Here is a 22,556-nt window from a genome sequence, read left to right as displayed (position 1 = left end):
TCTAATTTGTCGGCTCGCGGTCGCGTTGCCTACCTTCAGCGCTCCCGCGGAAAATTGGAAGTAACCTGGAAATCCTAGATAATCTCCGAAAAGTCGGATATAGGCACCCTAAGGCGATGTACGCTATTTTAAGTAGAAATCACCCAATTACAATTCCGTGGGAGGCGGCCCGAGGCTGTTTGCTTGGTCAAGTCATGCACACTGAGAGTTGGCTTTCTTATGGCGGTGTCTAACCGTGATGAAACAGTTTAATAGGCTACTGGCATTCGTACTTCCCTCATCTGTGTCTCCTTTTGAAGTGTACTAGGATGATCAGAAGTACATAACCTACACTTGGTGCATAGACGTTTCAAACACCAGACACGAGATTATACTGGTAAAACTTCCCTCGATAAAGGTGTTGATCATGTCTCAGCTACAACGTTAGACACATCATCAGGACTGTCGTCTCAGGGCCTGTGTGATACGGGATGCATTCAAGACGGCTCAAACGTTATCCGCGCGGCGCATTAACGTGTTGCCTCCATCTATAGGAGATCTACTTCGCATGGTAAGATCAGGTTCCTCTGACCAGATTTTCAGCTCCGAGGGATGTTGTTTTCAGGGCTTGATTTATGCAAAGGGGTTCATTAAAAGTGATACGAGGAACACCGAAGTAGCAATTACCTCTAATATGGAAGGTTAGGATGTCGGATAAATTGGTGTGCGTGACCCCGTACTGCATGCATCACGGGAGAAGGCCAAGGAAAGGAAGCGTTCCGTCCCATGTGTAGTAATCAAGGACCGAGTAGAGAGTTCTGAATACCTCTACTCACTCTCATTGCACAGCCTATAACTCTGATATTTGGCGATTTATTTCAAATGGTACTGCGCCAACCATTGGCCCACTGAGTGCCGTGCCCTACCACGCAATTTGTCTTCTCTCGTAACATGGGTCGGGTGCGACACAAGACTAGCGCTCAGCTACGAATTTAAAGGATGAACGATGGTACGTTTTGCTTATAGCACACGAAAAGTCCGCCTCACAATCCTACCGTATCTCAGACAGCAGAGGGTACCATGGCTCCGTCTTTCTCCTACGCCGCCGACTTTCCGCATGATACTATCTTTGGTTTATCATCTGCTAACACGAAGCTCGCTTATGCGTATTCGCTCTTGATACAAGCCGACGTGCTAACCGGTAATCAATTGGCTCGCTCCGGCATTGAACAGCTCCGAACTACGCTCATTCAGTAAGTGAAATTTTACGTCATGCTATTTACTCTGACAATATAGTAATTATGGGCCCTGAACATTACTACGTCACGTAGACTTCGAGAGGCCCATGAGGTGCTACGCCAGCGCGTTACGGGACGATGCTTCCTCTCGTCGCTGTGGTATGCTAATGATACAGCCATTGTAAAGCATGTCGAGAAGTGTTGGGAGCTTTATGTGCGAGCATCGGTAAGCAGAGCTGGCACCAATGTCAGAGCATTGACTGAGACGAGGATGATCGTTGTGTTAGTCGTACGCCGATCTGATCGAGGACACCAGAGCACAAAAACTCAAGCAAAGGCCGGGGCATTCTCATCACTGCGGCGGAGTATCTAGGAACACGCAGAGCGTGCCATCCGAATATTCGGCCGGATCCCGGGTTATGAACATTGGCGGGATTTCTAGCACTAGCTTCGGTTTGGCATTGAATGTCCAATGCGGGAACGAGTCGTACGGACCCAGTGAGTTGTGATCACATAATTGTTTCCGCTTGGTGTTTGTTGAGATATATGCGAGCAGCCTCCCAGACGATGCCCTGAACAGGTGCCTCGCTTACGGATCCATGTGGGTGCGCAAGATATGACGGAGACGTTACGGCTATAGTGAGGCGAGAGAGATATCTCTATATTTATACCCCGCGTCAAACGCGTGGTCACGTTAAGTAGTGGCTAGGTGAAGGTTCAAGGTAGTCGGGTGCTAGTATGAAGTTGTATCGATGTAGAGAAGTAGTATGCTATGTAGGGCTATAGTGAGGCATGAGAATAGATAGTAGATATAGCAAAGCTTGAAAATGACGGTGCGATGATGCGTTGGAGGCTCAAGGTATTGCTATCACATCTGAAAATTTGACCGCGCACATTTCTGAAACAAACAGGATCCTAAATTTAGATGCAAGATACCGCCGTTTCTGTAATCGCGCACATATAAAACTGTCAAATAAAAAATTACTCAAAGGGTAGAACCAATCACAAGGAAGATTGGCCGCAACCTTTACCTCGCGCACCGACTCGGAAAGCGTCAGTGTGAGGGACCGATGATCGCGCGCCTGCGCCACAGGTCACTACCATTGCACCGCGAGAGTCTGGCGTTCGAAGCACTCCTTGTGGAGTTTCTGCCAAGTTTCTGCCGGCCAAAATAAAATCGAAAATTCGCCAACTATATTGTGATCAATTATGTTTTTTTTTCGAGCGCGTTATGACCTTGTCTCTATATCCCACTGCTTCCTGTCAATGCTCGCACTTTGTATGCGCCTCCTCGAAAATCGATGACATAATTGTTACCCTGACCCAACATGCTGTGTACGACCTAGTTTCACATTTGAAACCACAAACTCCTTGCTGACCGGAGCTCGGCAAGGCCTTGGTGGGGGGAAACGATGGAGAGCAGCAATACGCACAAGTAGTGTCCAGGGTTGTTAGGCTCGCGGACCCCTTCCACATGTGGACGTCAATGTCGCCTGTACGGACGCCAGGATTGCCTTGGTTTTACCCTATTAACGCCCTGAGGGAGCTGTCGGCATCAGTTCAAGCTCGTCAGCTGAGCCTGTTGATCGTATACCTCTTGTCTTTATCCCTAAAGGTATAGAAAACGCCGTGACGAGTAGGTGACGAGATTGACTCGTATTTTATATAAATTTCACCGCCCATGAATCCACAAGGCTCACGGACCGGGTTAATTAACTCGCGTCTTTTTCCATCAATGTGCATTGTATGCACAATCAGCGGGCGTGAAGATACGTCGAAGGGGTACCTCGGATTACTCTGGTGTAAGAGTTTTAGCACGATCGTGTCGCCGACTACAAAATGATGAAATTCTGCGGCTAGACGCTCTGGCGCGTGGGCGGGCTTGACAACATAAATGCTGACGTGCTGCTTGCAACAAGGTGTCTCTTCTTTTTAATCCATTTAATCCAGAGAGACGGTACTTAGTTTTTCCCTCTACACGCAGCACACGTCTCATATCCTCCGAATTTCCGGGCATGAAAAGTTCAATGTTCAATGGCGAGGTGTACCACCCGGGTGTCCACACTGGGGCAAAGAAATACAAGGGAAAGAAGGCCGTTGTCATCGGCACCGTACGTCTCCCCTATCGCGATGATTGCGTGTGTTCTCCAGCCAATTGCCACACGTCTCGGCTCGAATGAGACGACCGCCTAGCACGCGGATAGCCACGGTTCAACCCGACTTGAGCAGCCTGCCGAGACTGAGCGTGATTGACCACTGTTCGCTGTTCGCTGCCGCATCGCAGCAGTAAATTTGCAGCAACGTTGCTCTGATATGCACGTGTGAGAAAAGCATAGATTCATGCTGCATGAGCACACGAAACAAAACGAACCATGATGCAGGTATCGGAGCATGCGCATATATCCAACCCCCTGGGCGCCTAAACAGCACGACGCGTACGCACGCTCACATACCCCGCCGCCCCGCACCTCCAGCAGGCACCTTGCGCTTCCTGAAGAGGTTCTTCGCCGGCGCTGGCTCCTCCGCCGCAGGAGGGAGAGCAAGGCTGGGAGAGGCCCCTTCTTCCTCTTTCTTCACGCCGTTCGTTGTGTCCCTGGTCGTCGCCGTGCCGTCAACCACAACCGTGTTCGAATCTTCATCCTCCTCCTCCTTCTTGATCCCGTCGGACGCGGGCTCGGGAGAGAGCGGGACGTATCTCTGCGGCTCGACGGCGGCCTGCGTGAACGCTGCGCGTTTCCATTGGATTTTGCCCACTTTTGGCGAGCCGTCGCCCGCAGTGGCAGCGGCGTCCTCGGCTTTGACTTCAGCCTTGATAGTCGCGTCTGGCGCAGAGGTAGCAGAGGTAGCGGCAGCCGGAGGTTCAGTAGGTGGCGACTCCTTCTTGGGCTTGAGCTTGACAGGTATCATCCCGGGGTCGTATATCTCGCCGAGCCCCGAGCGCGTCGTCTTCTTGCGGATCTTGAAGCTGCGCTCGTCCTCCTCCTCTGCTGGTGGTGACGCCTCGCGTTTCGTCCCCGCTGCTGCTACTGCGCCTTCTCCGTCCGCTGCTCCCATCACTGCATCCCCCTCTGCTATTCCTGCGTCTTGAGCAGGCACAGGGGTGGGCGAATGCGACTCGACAGTCTCCCATGTCCCGACGATACCCTCCGTGCGCCGCTGCTCGAGCTCGGCCTCGAGCCGCGCCGCGTCGGGGTCCTCGTACCCCAGCTGCGCGGCGGTCGTGTAATCCGCGTATGGGTTCGAGGGTTTAGTCGGCTTTCTCGCTGCAGCAGAGGATGACGCAGAGGGACCGGGCGCTGAGGAGCCTTTGGCGAGGCCGCCGGCGACGTCTTGTGCGTATGCCGCTTCTGCTGCCTATGAACGATGAATGCGCATATATGTTAGATCGTAGTACATAAAACATATAACAGAAGAGCGAAAGGATAGGGAATAAAGAACGGCTGAAGCGGAGAATGCACCTTTCCGATCCGGGCCATCTCGCGCCTCTCCTCGTCTGCATCCTTCTTGCGCTTCTCGCCGGTCTTGTAGAGATTGCGGATGAAGCGCTCGACGTTGCCCTTGTGGCGGAGGCCGCCCTCGTGGTGCTGGCGGGAGGGCGCGTCGTCGGCGATGTAGATGTCGCAGTACTTGCACCAGTAGCGCTTTTTGGAGACCCAGTATTCGCTCATGCTTTTTCGAGGGAGTCGTGGAGAGGAAAGATAAAAGGTGAAGTGAAATAACGCGGTGAGCTGAGCGTGTGGGTCGATGTTGTCACGCTCGCTGACATCGTGACAGCAGCATCTGTGACATTGTGAGAGTAACAGGATGTAACAAAAGATGTGACTACGTTACCGGAGGGTGCATCTTTTCGTACTGGCTGTGATAAGGATTCTTAGTCTTCGTGCTACACCGGACGCTTTCTGTGCTATGATATCCAAGATGACGCAGATATATCCTCCGCTCCATCGGATACGCTAGTTCACTTACACAGCGTGAGCCTCACACGACCTTACATGACCTGCTGTGGACTTGGTGGCGCTTTTGATCTCTTCTTGCTTCATCGTCCATCTCCCAGAATCTCAGACCTCTGAGGTTTTGTAGGGTCCTCTGCATACACTCTGGCATGCTATGATCACCGAAGCAGACCCCGCCATCGAGCTCCAACATCGTCCTACCTCAAGCCACTCAAGTGGTACTCATACCCCCAAGCCGGTGCAGCCTCAGCCTCGACCCAAGCCAAGCCATAAAGACGGCAGCTCGCAGTCGCACAAGGACGACTCAGTAGTCTTTATCGAAACCGAGGCCTGCATATGCTCCTTCGCTGACAGTCTTGGCCCAGGCGACTCGGAGCCCGTCAAGTACAGGCTGTACAAGCGCCGCTTTTCCGGGCTCGTCGGGCTGGTACGTCCTCTGGTACAGATCCATAGTATTCATGCTGTTCTATCTTATAGGTTATCCTTAGCCTCGCCTCTGGAATGCCGTGGCCGTGGTTCGGGCCGATTTCTACCGAAAGTAAGCTTGCGACTTGCTTCAGTTCTTCATCGAGCTTACACAGGCCCATTAATCGTTGTCATCATGCAGCCTCGACCCAGTTCAACATCTCGATCAACCGCGTCGACTGGCTCGGCAACATCGTCTCGTGCGTCTACCTCCCCGTGACGCTCGCCGTGCCCGCCCTCGTCGCCCGATTCGACATCCGCTTTGTCGTGCGTCCTCTCATCCCCATTCTTGTTTCCTATCCATCTACCCCGCCACCACAAATCCACTAACCCCGCGCCACGCAGAGCATCCTCGGCGCCCTGACAATGATCATCTCCGGCTGGATCCGCTACGCCGGCACCGCCTCCTCCCTCGCGTCCAACGCGGACGCGGCGTACGCCCTGCTCATCCTCGGCCAGCTCTGCAGCGCCATCGTGCAGCCCATCTTCCAGGTCCTCGGCCCGATTTATTCCGAGAAATGGTTCGATTTGAGAGGGCGGACGACGGCGACCATGCTGGTTGCTATCGGTGAGTGTGTTAGTGGTTCAGATTTTGCGGGGTACAGGCTAAGATCGATGTAACGGGGTCTGCAGCTAATCCAGTGGGTGGTGCACTTGGACAGCTGATATCGCCGCTCGTGGGCACTGTCAGCCAGTCGGTTGGTCCCTTTCCGTTTCTTCGGCAGCGACCGTACAAAATGTGCTTATGATTCGATGCATCGTGCCAACGCACAGATCCTCATCCTCGCAATCATATCCACCGCCGCCGCACCCGCCGCCCTGTTAATCGAGTCTCGGCCGCCTACACCGCCTAGTACGCGTCTCGCTTGTCCTCGTCTTGTCTCCAGACATGTTTATGAAAATCCGGCAAGCAGCATACGCGGGCTCCCAAAATGCCCAATCGATGACCTCGCTCCTCCGAGCGCTCTTTGGCTTGCAGTGTACACCGGAGGCTTACATGACCCCACGGGAGCGCGCGGATTTCGTTATCGCCCTGTTGCTTTTCGGAGTGCTTGTCGGCGCGTGAGTTGACGTCCCGTGTTGGGCAGTCGCTCGCGTCTGAATCACGGTCGCTGACATACGCGTCTGTGACACTAGTGCGAACACGTTCTCTCTCCTCTCAGCGCAGTACCTCGTACGTTCCGCATCCTCACCTTCCATCCCTCCACTCACCCAACTGACCACCGATCGCTCCGCCCCATATCAACCAAACCGCATCACCAGGAACCAGCAGGCTACAGCTCCGACACCGCCGGCCTCATGGGCGCCGTCCTCCTCCTCTCCGGCATCCTCGCGAGCGCAGCCACCGCACCGCTGTTCGACCGCGTCTTCACGCACCCGCACACCCTCGCGCGCACACTGAGAGTGCTCGTCCCGCTCGTGTGCGGCTGCTGGCTCGGGTTGGTGTTCGCCGGTGCGTCCCCCTCTCTTCTCCCTCTTTTCGTTTTGGAGTTTGCTTGACATAGTGTCGGGAAACAATGCTGACTGTACCTTTTGTCGTGCTCATCAGTGGTGCCGGATAACACGGGCGGCCTCTTCGCGCTCATGGCGCTCATCGGCACCGGCTCGATCACGCTGCTCCCTGTCGGGCTCGAGCTCGGCGCAGAGCTGACGCGCAACGCGGACGGGAGCGCGGCGCTTCTGTGGGGATCGTACGTGTTTAATTTTATGCTGTAGCTTCCTCCCCCTCCTCCCCTCCGTTCCTCCGCGGCCGTTTGCGCTCTCCGCCATCTTCCTACCTTCGCTTCGCTTTCTTCGACCTCTTCCGTTCATCCTGGATGTAATCTAATACGCTGACGCGACGCGTCCACAGCGGCAACCTCTTCGCTATCATATTCATCCTCTCAGAAGGCGCGCTGCGCGCCGGCGCGGACGCGAGCCCGCCGTACAACATGCGCAAGGGCCTCGTGCTGCAGGCGTGCTTCGTGATGGTGTTCGGAGCGCTCGTGTTTGGACTGCGCGCGAGGCAGGTACGAAGGGAGAGAGACGCGCTCGAGAAGGCAAGGGGGCTCCAGGGTGTTTGAGCTAGGCGGAGTCGAAGAACGGATCTGGCGGCTATGGAAGCCCGGATATGTGCTGGATACACTTAGGAGCAGGGAAATTTGTCGATAAGTTATATACCATGGACATGGAATCTCCATGACATTTGTACGATAGATACCACGATCTCAAGACATGTATCGATATCCTTTTGCTACATCTTTCGTTGCCACTATTGCTACAAAACATAGAAAGCACGGTCACGCTCGATCATAGACCTTCGTGAGTTCATTGTTTCTTCATAAACGCCTGGAAATACTTCTCCCTGAAGTTTTTGTGTGCTGGAGCATTCTCATCCCCTCCCTCCTCCTCGCCTCCCGCGCTCGCTGCGTCCCTCTCCTCACTATCAAAGCTCGGCGGCCCATACTCCTCGCTCGTCATCTTCTTGATCGTGATCAACTATCGACGCTTCCATCAGCACCATTTCCTTCCTTCCTCCAAACACAGGCAGAAAACACGCACCCTCCGGCCCCACGATCCAAAATCCTGCAACGAGTTCGCGACGAGCTCCATCCCGTCGCACATCATGCTCTCGATGTCGACGGGCCTGTACTCGTCCGTGACGGTCGGCAGGAAAAACACGAGGCGCCCGCCGGGCTTGAGGAGGTAACGCGCGAGGCGGACGAGGTCGGACGCGAGCGCGGAGAGCTCGTAGGGCTTTGTTGGCGGGATGTAGGGCTCGTCGGCGCTGTGTGGGGCGGCGTCAGTGATATTGATTATGGATAAGGTGAAAGGGAGGGAGTGCTTACGCTCGCGGGCCGACGAACGTGTGCTTGTCCTCCCTGTTCGTTTTGCGGCCCAGGCGTTTCGCGCCTGCCCTTACGCCATCTGCAAATCCGTTTCAAGATCAAGAAGTTCGTTGATCAACCTTCACCCTTCACCAGCAAACCGAGCGCACGATCGACGTACATGGTGGATCGGTCACGATCGCATCAAACAGCCCGCCGGTCCGCCACGGGTTGCGCGTCACGTCGAATGTGCAGAGGCCGAGGATGCGGTCCGCGACGCCGTACTGCCGCGCAGAGCGGAGGACGCCAGGGGTCTGTGCTTTGCCGCGCATCTGTCGCCCGTCGATGTCGGACCCGAAGACGTACGCGCCGAAGTGCGCTGTGGTCTGCCCAGGCCCGTCGCGAGTTAGTAACAGGGCGACGAGGGGCGGGAGAGGAGGAGCGAAAGAAATATGGGAAGAAGAGATGGGAACGCACGTAGGCCATGCTGCCTGTGCCCATGAACGGGTCGTAGACTATCTTTCCTGGCGAGGCCTGGGTAGAGCATCAACCCTAGAATCAACATCCGTCGACGTTCATGATAACATCAACAGCTTACAAGAGTTTGATTCGCCATCAGGAGCGAGATCTCAGCCTCCATGCTCGTGTTGCCAAAGTACTCGCGCTTTTTGACATCAAATTTGCCAATCAGGGCGCGTGCGGTCCCTTCAACTATCTGTGTTCGCGTGTGCCACGGTGTTATGCGATTTTAAGGGAGAAGTACGAGAGAGAACAAGGAAACATACCAACCTGCCAAAGTAGGCCTGTATGAACTCGCCGTCTTTGTTTCGGTCCTCGACCAGCTTGCCTCTGTCGCTCACGTCTGTGGGCAGGACAGGATATGGGTCAGCACCACACGGATTCCTTGCGAAAGCATGAGGAGGCGCACATTCCTCGAAATATCCGAGCACAATCTCCGGGCTCTTCAACTCGATCAGTCCAAGGAAATCCATGTACGAGAAGCTCTCCATGATCTCGCGCTGCCTCCGTTGCGAGATCGAGCGGTTGTGCCCCGCGACGAGGAACTTGAATGATGTGTTGGCAACATAGCGCTCCCACTTGGGCTTCGCGGTGAGGTTGTTGGCATGCAGTTCGTCATAAGACGAGCCACGCGCCCAGAACTCCCAGATCGACCTGCGCCGTAGGTCATGAACGCGGCTACCAGGGAGAATGAAGAGTGATATACCTGATGAGTATGCATCTACTCGCGAGAGTCCGCGCGTGCGCCTCGCTCTCGAGCGCGATGACCATGAATGGCCCATTCACAAACTGGTGTACGGCATTGCCTTCGCGGTTGTCTGACGACTGCGAGTCCCAAGGGTACTTGATGTGGATAGAGAAGCCGTGCAGTTCAGCGATGGAACGGAGCTCTGGGACGCGAAATTCGTTGTGGGCCTCTGCAAAGACGAAGAGGTAATCTGTCGACGACGATGGTGGTGGTTGGGAGGACATCGCGTCGTTGATCAAGAGACAGGAGCCAGTCAATTTTTGGGCGCGACGCGTTTGGCGGCTTTGGCGCTCTTTCGCTTTGCTTTCACCCACAACAAACACCCAGCTCAGCCTCGTCGTTTGCCACCCTGATGCATAATCGTGCTCGCAGTCTCTTTCTCTGAGGTTGATGTCGTGCGCACTCAGATTCTGAAGCACTCAACTCAGCTAAACTAATCAAATGCTCAACATCACTGGCCGCAAACCTTCGTGTTGCCCCTTGGCAAGCGACTGGTCTCGTTTATAATGAAGCCCAGTTTCTCTTTGAAACCTTCCGATTCAACTTCTCATGACGCATATACCTGCGAGCTGAAGGCAGCCTTGTTGGTCTGAACCTCAACTTGTTCAGCGATCCCCTCCCCTTTACCGTATTCATTAAAACCAGCACCGTGACTTCCACTCGACGAAACATTCCCCTCCCACTTTTCCATCCTACAATGAGAACCACCCCCGTCTCAGCGATTGTATGCTTAGGCCTCGCCTCACTTTCGGTGGCTCGAGCAACCATGCTCATAAGGAATGCGACGGTCCTCAATGAAGGTGTTGGGCTCGAAAAGGTGGCCTTTGTGGCGGATGCGACAAACATTGACGATCTGCCTATCTTCGACCCAACGACTGTGGTAAGCAGTGGCTTCTCTTCAACCTTGCACTTTTATCAAACTAACCATATCTTTCCGTTGATTTAGTACAAGGAGATCCAAGCCGTCATGGCCAAGTACGACAAAGCCGAGTCCTTCATCCGCGGCGCCGGTCTGAATGCCGAACCCGCCGCGCTGAACCCTGCCCTCCGAGCAGTTCTTGACCCCCTCTCCGACGCAGCGACCGTTTTTAACGGAACCGTAAACGAGTACCGCCCCTACGAGAACGCCGCGATGCCCACACCGCTCGAGCATTCGACGCCGTTCACCGAGAGCGCGGAGGGCCCGCTGACGGACGACATCAAGGGGACACTCGACCTCGAGTACTACGGCGGGCTGACGTTCGGCACGCCCGCGCAGAGTCTGACGGTTGACATCGACACGGGATCTGCGGACCTTTGGATCCCGGTCGCATGTACGGAGTGTAATGATGCGCAGTTTGATACGACTAGGAGCTCGACGTACGCTAACATGGGAAAACCGTTCTCGGTCACTTATGTGCGCTTTCCTCCATCCATCTCCTCATCCGTGAGCCTTGCTCACTTTTTGTCGGCACCGGGTACGTAGGGTTCAGGATCTGTCAGTGGTACGCTCGCGCGGGACACCGTGTCCGCCGGATCACTCACCATCGAAGATCAGTACTTCGGTGCTGTGAATCGTGTCTCGAACGACTTCAACAACTCCCCCAGCGACGGACTCATCGGGCTTGCGTTCAGCACCATCGCGACGTCCGGAAAGCCAACTTTCTTTGAGAATCTCATCTCAGAGAACAAGGTCTCGGCGCCGCTTTTCAGTGTTTCCTTTGAGCGACAGAAGGAATACGGGTCCGAGGTTCGTTACTTTTCTCCGTGCTCGATAGCGCTTCGCAGTACTGAACCCCGTCGTTGCTAGATATGCTTCGGGTGCTGGGACGCGAGCCAGGCTGCAGGGCCCGTATCATGGGTGCCGGTAACATCCAAGGTCTGTACTTGGACTACATCCCTCTTGTCTCTCCGTAGCGCGAGCTCATCACTTTTCTTTAGACATACTGGGCCGTGTCTATGGACGGAATGATTGTCAACCAGAAGACTGTGCCAACGGTGCTAACAGGGGTACATCTCCACTCGACATATATGCGTTCCCTCTTCTCACGTGTGGCCTATGCACAGATCATCGACACTGGTACCACCCTCGTCTACGTCCCCAGTTACATCGCACAGCAGTTCTACGCACAGGTGAGAAGCACACATCTTCGATCTTGAGACAGAGAGCTCATGCCATATCAGATACCAGGTGCTTCGAAAGCGACCGACTACGGCGACCGTAAGACACCCTGCTGAGGCTTCCGTTCTCAGCCGTGTATTGCTTTACTGAATCTCTGGTTCCTTCAGAATTCTACTCGTACCCCTGCTCAGAGTCCTCCTCTCTGACCATCTCCCTCTCGTTCGACAACAAGCCGTTCAGCATCGACATGAGGGACTTCAACCTGGGCCAGGACGGGTACAACTCCGGGTGAGCCAACCTCCGCTTACAGTTTGAGTGTGCGTGGACGCTGGATTACTGAGCTGACATTGTTATCGTCTGCGCAGCCGATGCATCGGGGGTGTCCTATCACTCAGCAACTTCCCAGACGACCTTGCGATCGTCGGCGATGAGTTTATCAAGTCATGTGCGTTTTTCACCCTTTTATTTTATATTCGCGAGACAACTGGGCTGAAATGTTGTGGCAGGGTATACGACGTTTGACTACTCGCATAATGCGAGGGTGGGCTTCGCGCCCAGCATCCACAACACTCCTGCATCCCAATGAGTTTTCAATGTGTCGCTTTATATTACTCATGCTTGTATTGTATACCCGTGTGTACTCCTGTAACCGCATACCTCATGTTCACAATGGCTGGAATATCCAAGTTTCTCAATGAAATTTTCTACTTATACCAATTGCAATGATTGGCAATGAAGCGAAGCGGTTCGAGTTCTCTCCCACTTTCTCTCATGCTGCCGTTGCAAATTCCAAGAATATAAAGCAAGATCATGTATCAATGTGCCTGTCCTTGGCCCGTTGTAAAGCGGGAAGTTCATGATCGTTCAGAGTGGAATGTAATATTGTATTGCCTTCCGTCTTTGGGTTTGTGTCAACGCGAGGTCAAAGCCTCCAAACTGGTCACGTCCGCAAATACGAACGCGGTCCCCAGCTGTAGTGTCCTCACACGCTCGTCGTTCATTGCGAGCAATTACGTCATTTCAGCTCGGGCAATTCCTAAGCCCCAGTTTTCCTTCAGCGTATAACTTCCTGCCAAGCGGTATTTGGTAGTTTAAGTTGGTTTAATTGTCGCATCAGTATCTAAGCTTGTCCATAATAGCCGTGAACCCACTCAAAGAAGACCAGGGGTTGACTGAACAGGTCCCAGCAGCCCTTACAGTGGGAAATTACCTCACCCATGTTTCCGATAATTCATTCGACAATGCAGCATCTGAGGAACCTCCAGAGGAATTGTTGCCTATGCACCTTTACGAGTATCTTAACCTTCAAAAGACCTCTAACAACCGGAGCGATTGGCAACGGGGTGGAAATGATGGATTGTGATATCCGTGTCTTTGGCATGGGTAGGTAGACCACTCAGAAATACATGCCCCGAGTTTGTGCGCAGTGTCGTTACTCTTACAATATGTATCCAGGCAAAAACGGAAGCAAACCTGAAATGCTCCGAATATTAACTGTCATCCGGAACTCACGGACTGTCGTCGTGTTTCATGCGACACTGACAGCTCTCAAATGTCGCCTACACGCGTTCTAATTGTCGTTTTCGATGTTGGTTCGGTGATAGAGTAAACTGAACCTGATAACAGTATGGGAAATAAAATACTGAGGCGAAGGCGAGCTACAAATGGATGTCGTAGCTTCGTATGTACCATGGGCATTACAGGTCGTGAATGGCATTTCGAACCGGGTTTATGGTCTCCGGTAATATCCGGATCTGAGTTTCAACGATACCCCACAGGCCAGCGCTCTCCTAAAAGCTATTGACTCGATTTTCACCACCTGTTTTTCAGCGTGTGAGTGATGGATGCATGTTCAGCCATGTAATATTTCCATTTATGTTGATGGGTGCCATTAGAAATCTTTGGAACTAGATAAATGAAGACTCGCTGGTTCAACTCGTGCTCACATCCAGGTTGCCTTGACCCACCCGGCACGTGGACCTACTCGTACGCGTCACAAGTGCGAGCAACGTTGGCACGCGTGATGGAATAGCATTTCTTACCTGTCATCAATCAACCGGTAATTCAAAGGTCGCTTAACGTCCTTTCAGCACTTCACTCAACAAAATCACCGAGCACAAATGCAGTGGGATGAAGGCCTCATGCACCGGCGCACCGAGGGGTACCTTGGCTTTAATCAAACCTGTTCGAGTCGCTGGATTGAGTTCCAAGCCTTCAAATCGGCTCAGAATAGCATCAGGAGTCCCCAGGGCTGATGGGCGTAAACTCGCGTATCAAGTTTCGACACTGACATAACCACGTGGCTCGATGTCACGGTATTCAATCCATGAAAATCTTTACAAAATCTTTTAGGATGAACCGTCATCCTCCAGATTTTGGCCCATAACAAGAGCAACCTATTTAGCTTAGTGCGCGAGCGGAGGTATCAAGGTATGCACCAGATTCGGCTGTTGTCTGCCGTCGCCTCAGCCTGCCAAGGGACGGTCGCATTTTGGACTTGGCACGACGTCTGCGCTTGCGGCCTTGTCTGCGGCCTTGTTTACCACCTTTCGTCTTTCCCCTCGACGACCTCCTGACGTGGCTGCCACCTCTGGCACCGCCAACGGGACGATGAGCCTTGCGGACGGAGGGTATCACGAAGTGGCCACTTACCCATACGAAGTGCTGATCGAAGATAGGCAAGACTAGTGAGTCGCGCTCCCAGAGTCTAGGTTTGAATCTTCTGCTGAAGTCTAACATGCGTTACGTGACGACCCCTCAAGCTATGCCACCATCGTACGTCCTCCTTGTTTGCATATTCAGCCTCTACACCTAATCCACGTTCGGGTCACGGTAGTATGTAGCGTTCTTGGGGTATACAATCTTAATTTGGGATCACATGTTGACGTTTGGGGATGAGGTACGTATCCTATTTCTCGAGGAGTTATCGTTCTACAAAGATCATTCCTCCCAAACTCAGGTAGACCTTATATGGAGAACGCGAAAGACACTCAGTAAGTTTGCTACTTCTGCGACGCTAAAGCCACGCTCATGTAGCCAGTGTCCTACCTTTTCCTTGTGGTACGCGTCGTTTCATCCAAGATGCTCCCGCTGCACGCCCGACTGATCTAGGTCTTTCCTCCTAGAATCGATACGTTATTCCTATAAGCTTCATCGTGTGCTTCTATGGTACGTTCTCACTTGAATCTTGAATCTCGATCCCTTTGGCAAATCCCCTGGAAGCCTACCTTTCTCCTAGTTTTACGGACCAAGTACGCAACTCCCAGTTTAATGAGTTACCCCATCGTGTTGACTCTGTCTACAGCAGTTAGTCCGATCACTTGTTTGTGGCATAGTCAGGCTAAGTAGCTCACAGGTGCACGCAATTCGTGAGATACGAAGGTGCTACAGTTGCGTTGGGAATACAGATCGCAGGGGCTATGATGCTCAGACGGTACGTGTCTCTATATCAGAGTCTTACCAAATGGAAACATCAAGCTAAGTTGACGTTGTTACAGCCTCATCGCAGTATGGCAAGATCGTTTGATCGTAATCTTCATAGGAGTAACAACTTTCGTCGCTTGGGTGACTATGACGGCTGTTGTAATTTCGCAAGGCTATCGTAAGTATTTGATCGATCCTGCTAACGCAGTGACTAACCCTTATTCCAGCCGTACCACATACGCCACTGGTGCATTGTGAGTTTCACAGCGAAATCGATTCTTGAAGCTATTTAGTCAGTTCAGCTTGCACCCAGATAAATCGCGATAATCCTCAGTGAGCCGCCTTCTTTCTAAGCAGTGTTGTTCGCACTCAACCTCAATTTGTGCGTCTCCTACTAGTGGGATATCCTCAGCCAACATATGGATTCTTGTGCTATACGATACCGTCGTGATCGGATTCATCCTTGCCCGCACGCTTCCCTTCAAGCCGCACAGAAACGCACGCACAGTCGCGCGAACGCTTGCAGTCGATGGAGTGCTTTATTACCTGTATGATCACGGCCTTTTTGACCATGACGATGTGCTAACGACGAGGGCGCAGAGTTGTGCTAGCTATTAACGTCACGTATGGGATATTGATCATCCGTGCACCAAATGGCCTGAAGAACATATTCGGACAGTGAGTTTTCTATAACGCCTTATGCCTCGTACACATCAGTATCCCGATGAAAACAGCTGACGCATGACCGCTTTCAGGCTGAAGCTTCAGTAAGATACTATTCATTACAATCGGCATCGTGTCGCTAACCCCAAGTATGTTAGTCTGACGGTGGCAATGATGTCACGCATTACGCTCAACTTGCCCAAAGAACACCGAAGAATAACCGGGCGGCGTTCACGACAGCCTTCAAGATGGGAGGACGCAACGTCGATACTTCCGACGATTGAATTCACTTCTTTAGCTCGCAGGGATTACGAGGGGTCGCACGCTTCCTCAGCGACTGTGGAGATGGTGCCTCTAAAACCTCTGTAAGCGTAGACGAGTTCAAGTCATCGTATCTCTCGAATATTGTACATGGGATGATACACCAATGTCATCTTGACAGCGCGATAGTCATACACGAAATTCATCGGGAGAGATAGAAACCAAAGGAAAGACCCCGCAACCTTCACTACTTGATACTCACTTTTGCCCAAGAAGGATCCGCCATATGACCGTGCCCATCTGGTTACTATCGAGAGGCTCGTCGGTCGAGTTTCGAGCTCTCGCCAAGTCCGCCTCCGCAACACTTACACCTCCGGAATCCTGACACTCTTGAATGAGCTCGTCCTCCATTGCTTTAGTCACCTCGGGGTGGCTTTGGCTGGTGTAAATACGTGTCTTGGCATATAGGTCGGCCGCCTCGTATGTGACCCGCCCACTGCCGTCGCCAGCCGTTATCTCCTGGAAGACTTGTTGCGCTCCGCAAACTGACCCTTGATCAGGGGTGAGGTTGGTGTGACCCCACAGCAATGGCTTATACTGCAACGTGCGTCCCTTGTTGCGGCTTTTGGGTATGTCTCTGAGGCGTGCACTGAGCCCGCTTGAGAAGGCAATATCGTGATGCACCTCTTCCATAAACTATCGCGTGTATTCAGCGAGAAAAGCCTACACAACACTGCAGTACGTACCAAACTGTCTCCAGAATCGGTGCCTTGGAACAGGACCTTGCCCACAGCGTTTAGCGCGACATGGAATGGACCAAGCTCCCAGCCTTTTGGGTTAGGGACCACAGGTTGCCCGTACACGGCGTGGGATATGAGTTGGTGCCCAAAGCAGATACCTGGGCGGAGCGGTATAAGATCACTACTTCCCATCAACTAGCGCGGAGAACTTCAGTTACCAAACAATTTGATGAGCGGATGGTTTGCTGCAATGTCCTGAACATAAATGCCAAGATTGATGATCCAGTCCTCTTCATCATATACGCTATTTCCTGGTTGACGCTTGTGAGCACATAAATGACATATGCGCCGTCAGAGGGTAGCTTACCTGACCCGCTGAGAAGAACCGCATTGTAGTCGTCCACGTTGACAGGGTACTGGCCCTCGCGAACGGCGTAAGCGTCCATGGTGTAGGTAGCCGTAAGGCCGTCTGGGCCATCTGGGGCTGTTTGGTTCAACAAGTTGGTGAAGAGCGTCGGGATGTCCCCAAAGTCCTCAATGAACGTTGGATTAGTGTCGTCGCAGACAAACAGAGCGATGCAAATAGGCGAAGTCATTCTAATGGAGGGACGCAATCTCAAGGGATGGAAGAGCAAGGCACGGTTTCCACCTTATGACCTTTCCGGCGTGGCCAGGGGAGGAAACCTATCTTAGACGTCGCGGCGGTAGATGACGCGGAGGCGTCCATGCTATCGAAGAGGAGTATCAATTGGACCATAACTGGCACATGCCGTACACGTTCTTGTCTCTTCAGCCTTCAACAACTTGTATAACAGGAAAATATGGGACCATTGAGAGGTAACACGTTCGATGCATTCAGATCTTACACCAGCGTGATCACATTAATATCGGGAGAAGGGCGATGCATTTGGTAGACAGAGTCGTCGCTTACCGAGGGATCATCCGGCTTCCCAGCAGCACGTTCCATATGACCTTTGCCACTATACCGCTATCATTGTCGTCAGTTTGTTTACTCCTCATCGTCTTCGCCAGGTCTGCATCAAGATACCCAAACCCCTCCAGGAACGCTATCAGCTCGAAAGCCATTGGTCTGGTGAACTCGGGATGCCCTTGTATCGTGAAGATGTCAATTTTACTGTGAAGAACGCGTCCCGCGTCTGACTCGCGATAACGAGTGTCATCTACGAGAATCATGCCTTGATTGGCAGCGAGCTCGGAACTACCCCATACTTGGAATGGACAATAAGGGTAACGTTCGAGAGTCGCTGTGGATTCGGGCAGCGCGGGCCAGACTTGGTCACGGTGTAGTTGAGGAAATGTCTAATTTGAGCGGCGCATCGCACCGATGAGTCGCTGAGAACCTGCACGTAAATGAACTCGGGTCACGAACCAGGATACTCTTGTCGCCAAATATTCGCCGGCCCAGGCCGTTGACTTTTACAGGAACTGGGTAAAGTTCCCACTCGCCTAGCGCAACTGAATGCCCGAATGCGGTGGCTATCGCCTGATGCCCGAAGCAAATCCCTGCTCAACTGACAGCATGAATGCAACTTCCTAGCCGAAACAGCGAGTACCCACCTATCATCTTCACCCTGGGGTGCCGCTGCCTCACACCCTTAAGGAAGTCAATAAGGACTTTGATCCACTCTTCCTGATCGTATACGCTATAAGCTGGTCACGATTGGCTCACAATCCCACAACAATCAAATTGCTGACTTACGAGACCCCGTAATGATCAGCCCATCGTAATCTTGGATGCTGACAGGATACTCCTTCAAGTTCACGTTGAACACGTCGAGGTCACACGTTAGACCTGGAGGAGTATGATCCATCAGGAATCTCGAGGTGATGACCCCGTAGTCCCCGAATTGCTGCACAAACTTGTCGGTAAAGGTTGCGCAAGCTAGGACGGCGGCGCGTACGTGGACCTGCTCGGCCATGATATAGACGGAAACAAGTGTGAGTGCTCGATAACAACACCCAGTCTCAGATTCACAGAGGGGTTAGCTATGTGGGAATGCCGCTTCGCTGGCAAAACCCACGTCCAGGCAAGAATACATTTGTCATGTTTCCGGAGATCGGCCCGCTAACGCAGAAGCTCGCAGTCCCCAATAGATTCCTAAATAGCAGTGTCCGATAAGTAGAGGTAGAGAGAACATGACAAATACAGGTGCGACAACTCCTAAGCGCATGCAGATACAGGTGGAAATGAGAAACGTCCATATCTATGTCGTGAATATTCGTGTTAGAATGTACAGGGTTGATCCGCCGAGACGCTTCACATCGACTTCGCGTCAGCATCAAGAAGACAAATAGGGAAAGGTGAAGACGTACGACGATGTTGGTAATGGCGGCGAAGGCGAGGATAAACATCAAGTAGCCCTTGGTGCGGTTTATACCCGCGTTGGGGCTGAACGTCTCAGCAAAGTTTACGCCGCTGAGAATGGCCAGAAGCAGTACGCCATTGGAAAGCACCCAAAACAGGAGCACCTATGCAGCAGAATCATCAGCCCAGCCCTAATTCCGAACTGAGAGCACCCACATTCGTTCGGACATTCGCGTAGTAGTCTTTTGCAGCCTGCTCCTTCTCCGCCTGGTTCAGTGCGAGGGTACTGCCCTTCGAGGGTAGCGGCTTTCGGTGTTTGAGATTGTCGATCGCTTCCTCGTAGATGGAATTCATGTCTGCAACACCAGCGACCATCTCGATGTCGACATGGGAGTCCACGCCTTGGATTGCGGCACCGAGATCGATCTCAATGACGTTATCTTGCTTCGTACCCCATGATATCTGTACAGAAGTCAGTAACGCGAGGATGAGAAATGAAGCCAGGCGAAGACGTACGTCATCAATATTTGCATAAGCGTAGCTGTCAAAGGGGGTCGTGTGAGTGAATGGTCAGCGTGGATATCGATCTGGTAACCCACATGCTGAGAATATTCGTATACGTAGGCATGAGGAGCATGTATTGGAGGAAACTCGTGAACAGGTGCCAGGGGTCGAGCGCCACACAGCTGCTAATCGCGTATACTATTCGGGTTGACGTCAACCCATGTCCGTCCATAGACATGAGTAGTGCTTACCTCCGTAGGTGATGACGACACTGAACACAATGATCGAACCTCCGGACTGACCGTACACGGAGATAGCGCACAGTATGGAGGCAATGATCTCGTATACCATCAGCAATGCGAAAGATATGGATGCAAGCTTGTATTTCCATTGTGACCTAATCCGGCAAGATCAGCGTTTGTCTATGAGGGATGATTTTAAGGAACACATGTAATGACTTACGCCTTTGGTTTGTTACCCATTGAGAATAGGAAACACGCGATTACTATCGACGCCATGAAGTACTGCCATGTGTCAGTGATATGAGACCGAGGAGAACGGAGTAAACGTACTTGAACCACTGAGTTGAAGTACTTGATTCCCGTTATACCAAACGATGCGTCCTCCAACGAAGAGCTTAATATGACCTACGAATACACCTAATCAGACGACCACCAGCCACAGAAATACCATCGCACTTACAAAGAATATATAGAAGTTGCCCTAATACCCCTTACCAAGTTAGCCCTCCACTCGATCGCAACTTTAAGCTCAAAGGAAGAAACGCACCAGCGCAAACCACGCAAATAACATAGTAATAATGTTATACACCATCTCAATCATCAAGAACACCTTGCGGCTGAATGAATGGCCCGACCGTAGGATCTGGCCAGCATGCGCTACGGAGTACACGGCAGCGAAGAACGAACCGTTGATCCACCGCCGCCGCTGGACGATGAACTCGTGCAACGTGTCTGGGACATCCGTTTCGCCGATGGCGCCTTTGACGTATTTGAGGACCCTGGTGAGCGCAACGGATGTCAGATAGGATTGCTTGGGAAAGAAAGGGAGGGGACTGACCAGTTGTGATTCATTTTGGCGATGAGTTCGAAGCAAAGAATACGCTGTCGAGGAAAGTCAGTATCGATAATACTGAGGATAGTGAGAGGAAGTTACATCTTCGGCCAAATCTGAGTTATCATGAGCATGAACAGATCGACAACTCGAAACGACCAGGCTTACACATATTCGACGTGAAAATATCAGCATCGGCGCCATGCAAAACCTCGCCTTTGAAGTACGAAGCTAGCGGACCTTGACCGGTCTTGTCATTCGCAAGAGCGATGTACCGGTACGCGGAGAACGCTCCTGGCTACACACACATGAGCGATTAGAAATACGTCCGCCTAGGATGTAGACATTCGACGAACCAAGACGCTGATATATCCGAACATACTCTCAGTAGGTTTATCGAGGATATTGCTGATCTTGTACTCGAAGTTTTGGGCTGCGACTGCAGGACGTCGATGTTCAGAAGGTAGCTTTCAGCAGCGGTAGATCGTTAGCTTACCTAGGGGGTTCAGGAGATATTGCCAGTTCTTGCCCTTGTACACCGCGATCTCACCACAAGCACCGCCGACATTCGAGTTAACGTCGAACGTCTTCCAAAGCCGGTATATGCTGTTCTTCCCGGGACGTGTTCCGACGTCCAGAAGAACGCAGACGTTCGGCTACACCCCAGCTCCCGTCAGCAAAATGTTAGTTTGCGTGAATGCATGATCATACCTGCAACATCGGCGAAAACGCATTGAAGAACCATCGATGACTATTAATCTTCTTCTGGTTCTTCTCCTTCATGCAGAAGATGATCTGCGTCGGTACGACGCCCTTGTCGGGGTACTTGAAGTGCAGGTTATCGTCCAGTCCGAACGAGGTCGTGTACTCGAACATGTGCGCCGTTACAGACTTGTTGTTGACCATGTTCTTCATGTGTCCGCCTGGCTGGTACACCCCCAGTAGGGTCAGGCAGTCAAGTATGCGCGGGTGCACTTTGCGTCGGCCGTCGGCGATGATGCAGACTACGACCTGTTGCAATGGTGAGTACGAGGGGTAGGGTTGGCATGTGTGTACAAGTACCTTTTTCCAGGCATCAGGGCCCCATGTCTGGGAGTTCTTTCGCGAGCAGAGATGTGAGATATTACGCATGACGCCGTAAAGCGTACGACAGAACAGAACTTCGTCTTCCTACAAACCATCAACACCGAAGTACCGCCCGAGAGCGAAGATGACTCACATTGTACATGGTTATGACAATAAATAACTCCGTCACGCGCCCACTTTCGTTTTGCCGGAGGAAGAATCGCTCCCTCATGAAGTCGTCGGGGTCACAAGTGATAGCCGTGTAGCGCGTCTGCATCATCTCAAGCTCCCCGCGATACGGCAAGATGAGCTTCGGCGGGACGTGCAGATCGACGACCAGATGACCGTTTCTGAGCTGGACCCGCTTTTTTCTGAAGATGCGCCGTCCGACGCGCCCCATCGGAGCGGGACCATAGTGCATCTTGGCGACCGGAGGATCGGGCTCGGACGACATGACAGAGGGTTTCTCATCGTTTTCGTATTCCGTCCTTTCGTCCTCCTCATCTTCCTCCTCTTCCTCCTCCTCATCACCTTCATCGACCTCGTCCTCCTCTTCCTCCTCGTACTCATCACCATACTGCTCGTCACCGTGCCCACCGGCAGTATAGTATGCGCTCTCGTGCGAGCCATGTTCTGAGTGGCTATATGCGTCCGGCTGGGACAATCCAGTGTAGCGGGCGGCATTATTTC

At 52.5% G+C, this 22,556-nt stretch overlaps 8 protein-coding genes across 8 annotated transcripts; 3 read left to right on the top strand and 5 right to left on the bottom strand.

The window, feature by feature from the left end:
* Positions 1–1,059: 1,059 nt before the first annotated feature.
* CONPUDRAFT_71408 (uncharacterized protein) lies at positions 1,060–2,291 on the top strand (the record flags this gene model as incomplete). Its single annotated transcript, XM_007768230.1, has 4 exons — positions 1,060–1,232; positions 1,311–1,443; positions 1,505–1,715; positions 2,227–2,291. 4 exons carry the CDS (start codon positions 1,060–1,062, stop codon positions 2,289–2,291), a joined length of 582 nt encoding a protein of 193 aa, XP_007766420.1.
* A 905-nt stretch (positions 2,292–3,196) lies between these two features.
* On the bottom strand, positions 3,197–4,885 carry CONPUDRAFT_163763 (uncharacterized protein; the record flags this gene model as incomplete). Its single annotated transcript, XM_007768478.1, has 3 exons — positions 3,197–3,525; positions 3,589–4,571; positions 4,676–4,885. The coding sequence occupies 2 exons, from the start codon at positions 4,883–4,885 to the stop codon at positions 3,663–3,665; spliced, it is 1,119 nt and encodes a 372-aa protein (XP_007766668.1). The 3' UTR covers positions 3,197–3,525; positions 3,589–3,662.
* A 439-nt stretch (positions 4,886–5,324) lies between these two features.
* Positions 5,325–7,698, top strand: CONPUDRAFT_52493 (MFS general substrate transporter; the record flags this gene model as incomplete). Its single annotated transcript, XM_007768149.1, has 11 exons — positions 5,325–5,597; positions 5,648–5,708; positions 5,778–5,902; positions 5,981–6,203; positions 6,269–6,333; positions 6,410–6,488; positions 6,550–6,697; positions 6,773–6,809; positions 6,899–7,088; positions 7,185–7,326; positions 7,488–7,698. 11 exons carry the CDS (start codon positions 5,325–5,327, stop codon positions 7,696–7,698), a joined length of 1,554 nt encoding a protein of 517 aa, XP_007766339.1.
* Positions 7,699–7,942: 244 nt separating this feature from the next.
* On the bottom strand, positions 7,943–9,933 carry CONPUDRAFT_163761 (RNA methylase; the record flags this gene model as incomplete). The annotated part of the gene is made up of 9 exons (XM_007768477.1): positions 7,943–8,113; positions 8,177–8,402; positions 8,464–8,542; positions 8,624–8,828; positions 8,920–8,976; positions 9,041–9,157; positions 9,228–9,304; positions 9,371–9,615; positions 9,668–9,933. The coding sequence occupies 9 exons, from the start codon at positions 9,931–9,933 to the stop codon at positions 7,943–7,945; spliced, it is 1,443 nt and encodes a 480-aa protein (XP_007766667.1).
* A 542-nt stretch (positions 9,934–10,475) lies between these two features.
* CONPUDRAFT_151723 (acid protease) lies at positions 10,476–12,396 on the top strand (the record flags this gene model as incomplete). The annotated part of the gene is made up of 10 exons (XM_007768476.1): positions 10,476–10,589; positions 10,656–11,105; positions 11,175–11,438; positions 11,499–11,567; positions 11,630–11,698; positions 11,756–11,821; positions 11,873–11,909; positions 11,978–12,098; positions 12,176–12,255; positions 12,317–12,396. The coding sequence occupies 10 exons, from the start codon at positions 10,476–10,478 to the stop codon at positions 12,394–12,396; spliced, it is 1,350 nt and encodes a 449-aa protein (XP_007766666.1).
* Positions 12,397–16,374: 3,978 nt separating this feature from the next.
* CONPUDRAFT_80918 (uncharacterized protein) lies at positions 16,375–17,445 on the bottom strand. The gene is made up of 4 exons (XM_007768304.1): positions 17,265–17,445; positions 17,116–17,208; positions 16,904–17,055; positions 16,375–16,853 (listed from the first exon to the last, which is right to left on the bottom strand). Exons 1-4 carry the CDS (start codon positions 17,341–17,343, stop codon positions 16,416–16,418), a joined length of 762 nt encoding a protein of 253 aa, XP_007766494.1. The 5' UTR covers positions 17,344–17,445; the 3' UTR covers positions 16,375–16,415.
* A 379-nt stretch (positions 17,446–17,824) lies between these two features.
* CONPUDRAFT_151721 (class I glutamine amidotransferase-like protein) lies at positions 17,825–18,837 on the bottom strand (the record flags this gene model as incomplete). Its single annotated transcript, XM_007768475.1, has 4 exons — positions 17,825–18,217; positions 18,288–18,421; positions 18,476–18,568; positions 18,618–18,837. 4 exons carry the CDS (start codon positions 18,835–18,837, stop codon positions 17,825–17,827), a joined length of 840 nt encoding a protein of 279 aa, XP_007766665.1.
* Positions 18,838–19,122: 285 nt separating this feature from the next.
* Positions 19,123–22,287, bottom strand: CONPUDRAFT_52518 (glycosyltransferase family 2 protein; the record flags this gene model as incomplete). The annotated part of the gene is made up of 18 exons (XM_007768153.1): positions 19,123–19,173; positions 19,232–19,387; positions 19,440–19,685; positions 19,740–19,764; positions 19,823–19,925; positions 19,979–20,124; positions 20,190–20,251; positions 20,300–20,374; positions 20,430–20,450; positions 20,517–20,748; positions 20,808–20,851; positions 20,904–20,917; positions 20,970–21,099; positions 21,158–21,240; positions 21,298–21,457; positions 21,513–21,812; positions 21,864–21,971; positions 22,021–22,287. The coding sequence occupies 18 exons, from the start codon at positions 22,285–22,287 to the stop codon at positions 19,123–19,125; spliced, it is 2,223 nt and encodes a 740-aa protein (XP_007766343.1).
* Between the last annotated feature and the right edge of the window lie 269 nt (positions 22,288–22,556).

This window comes from Coniophora puteana (assembly GCF_000271625.1).
Source record: "Coniophora puteana RWD-64-598 SS2 unplaced genomic scaffold CONPUscaffold_4, whole genome shotgun sequence".
NCBI lineage: Eukaryota > Fungi > Basidiomycota > Agaricomycetes > Boletales > Coniophoraceae > Coniophora > Coniophora puteana.
The sequence above is the reverse complement of the archived record's forward strand: the minus strand, read 5'-3'. Positions and strand labels throughout refer to the sequence as shown.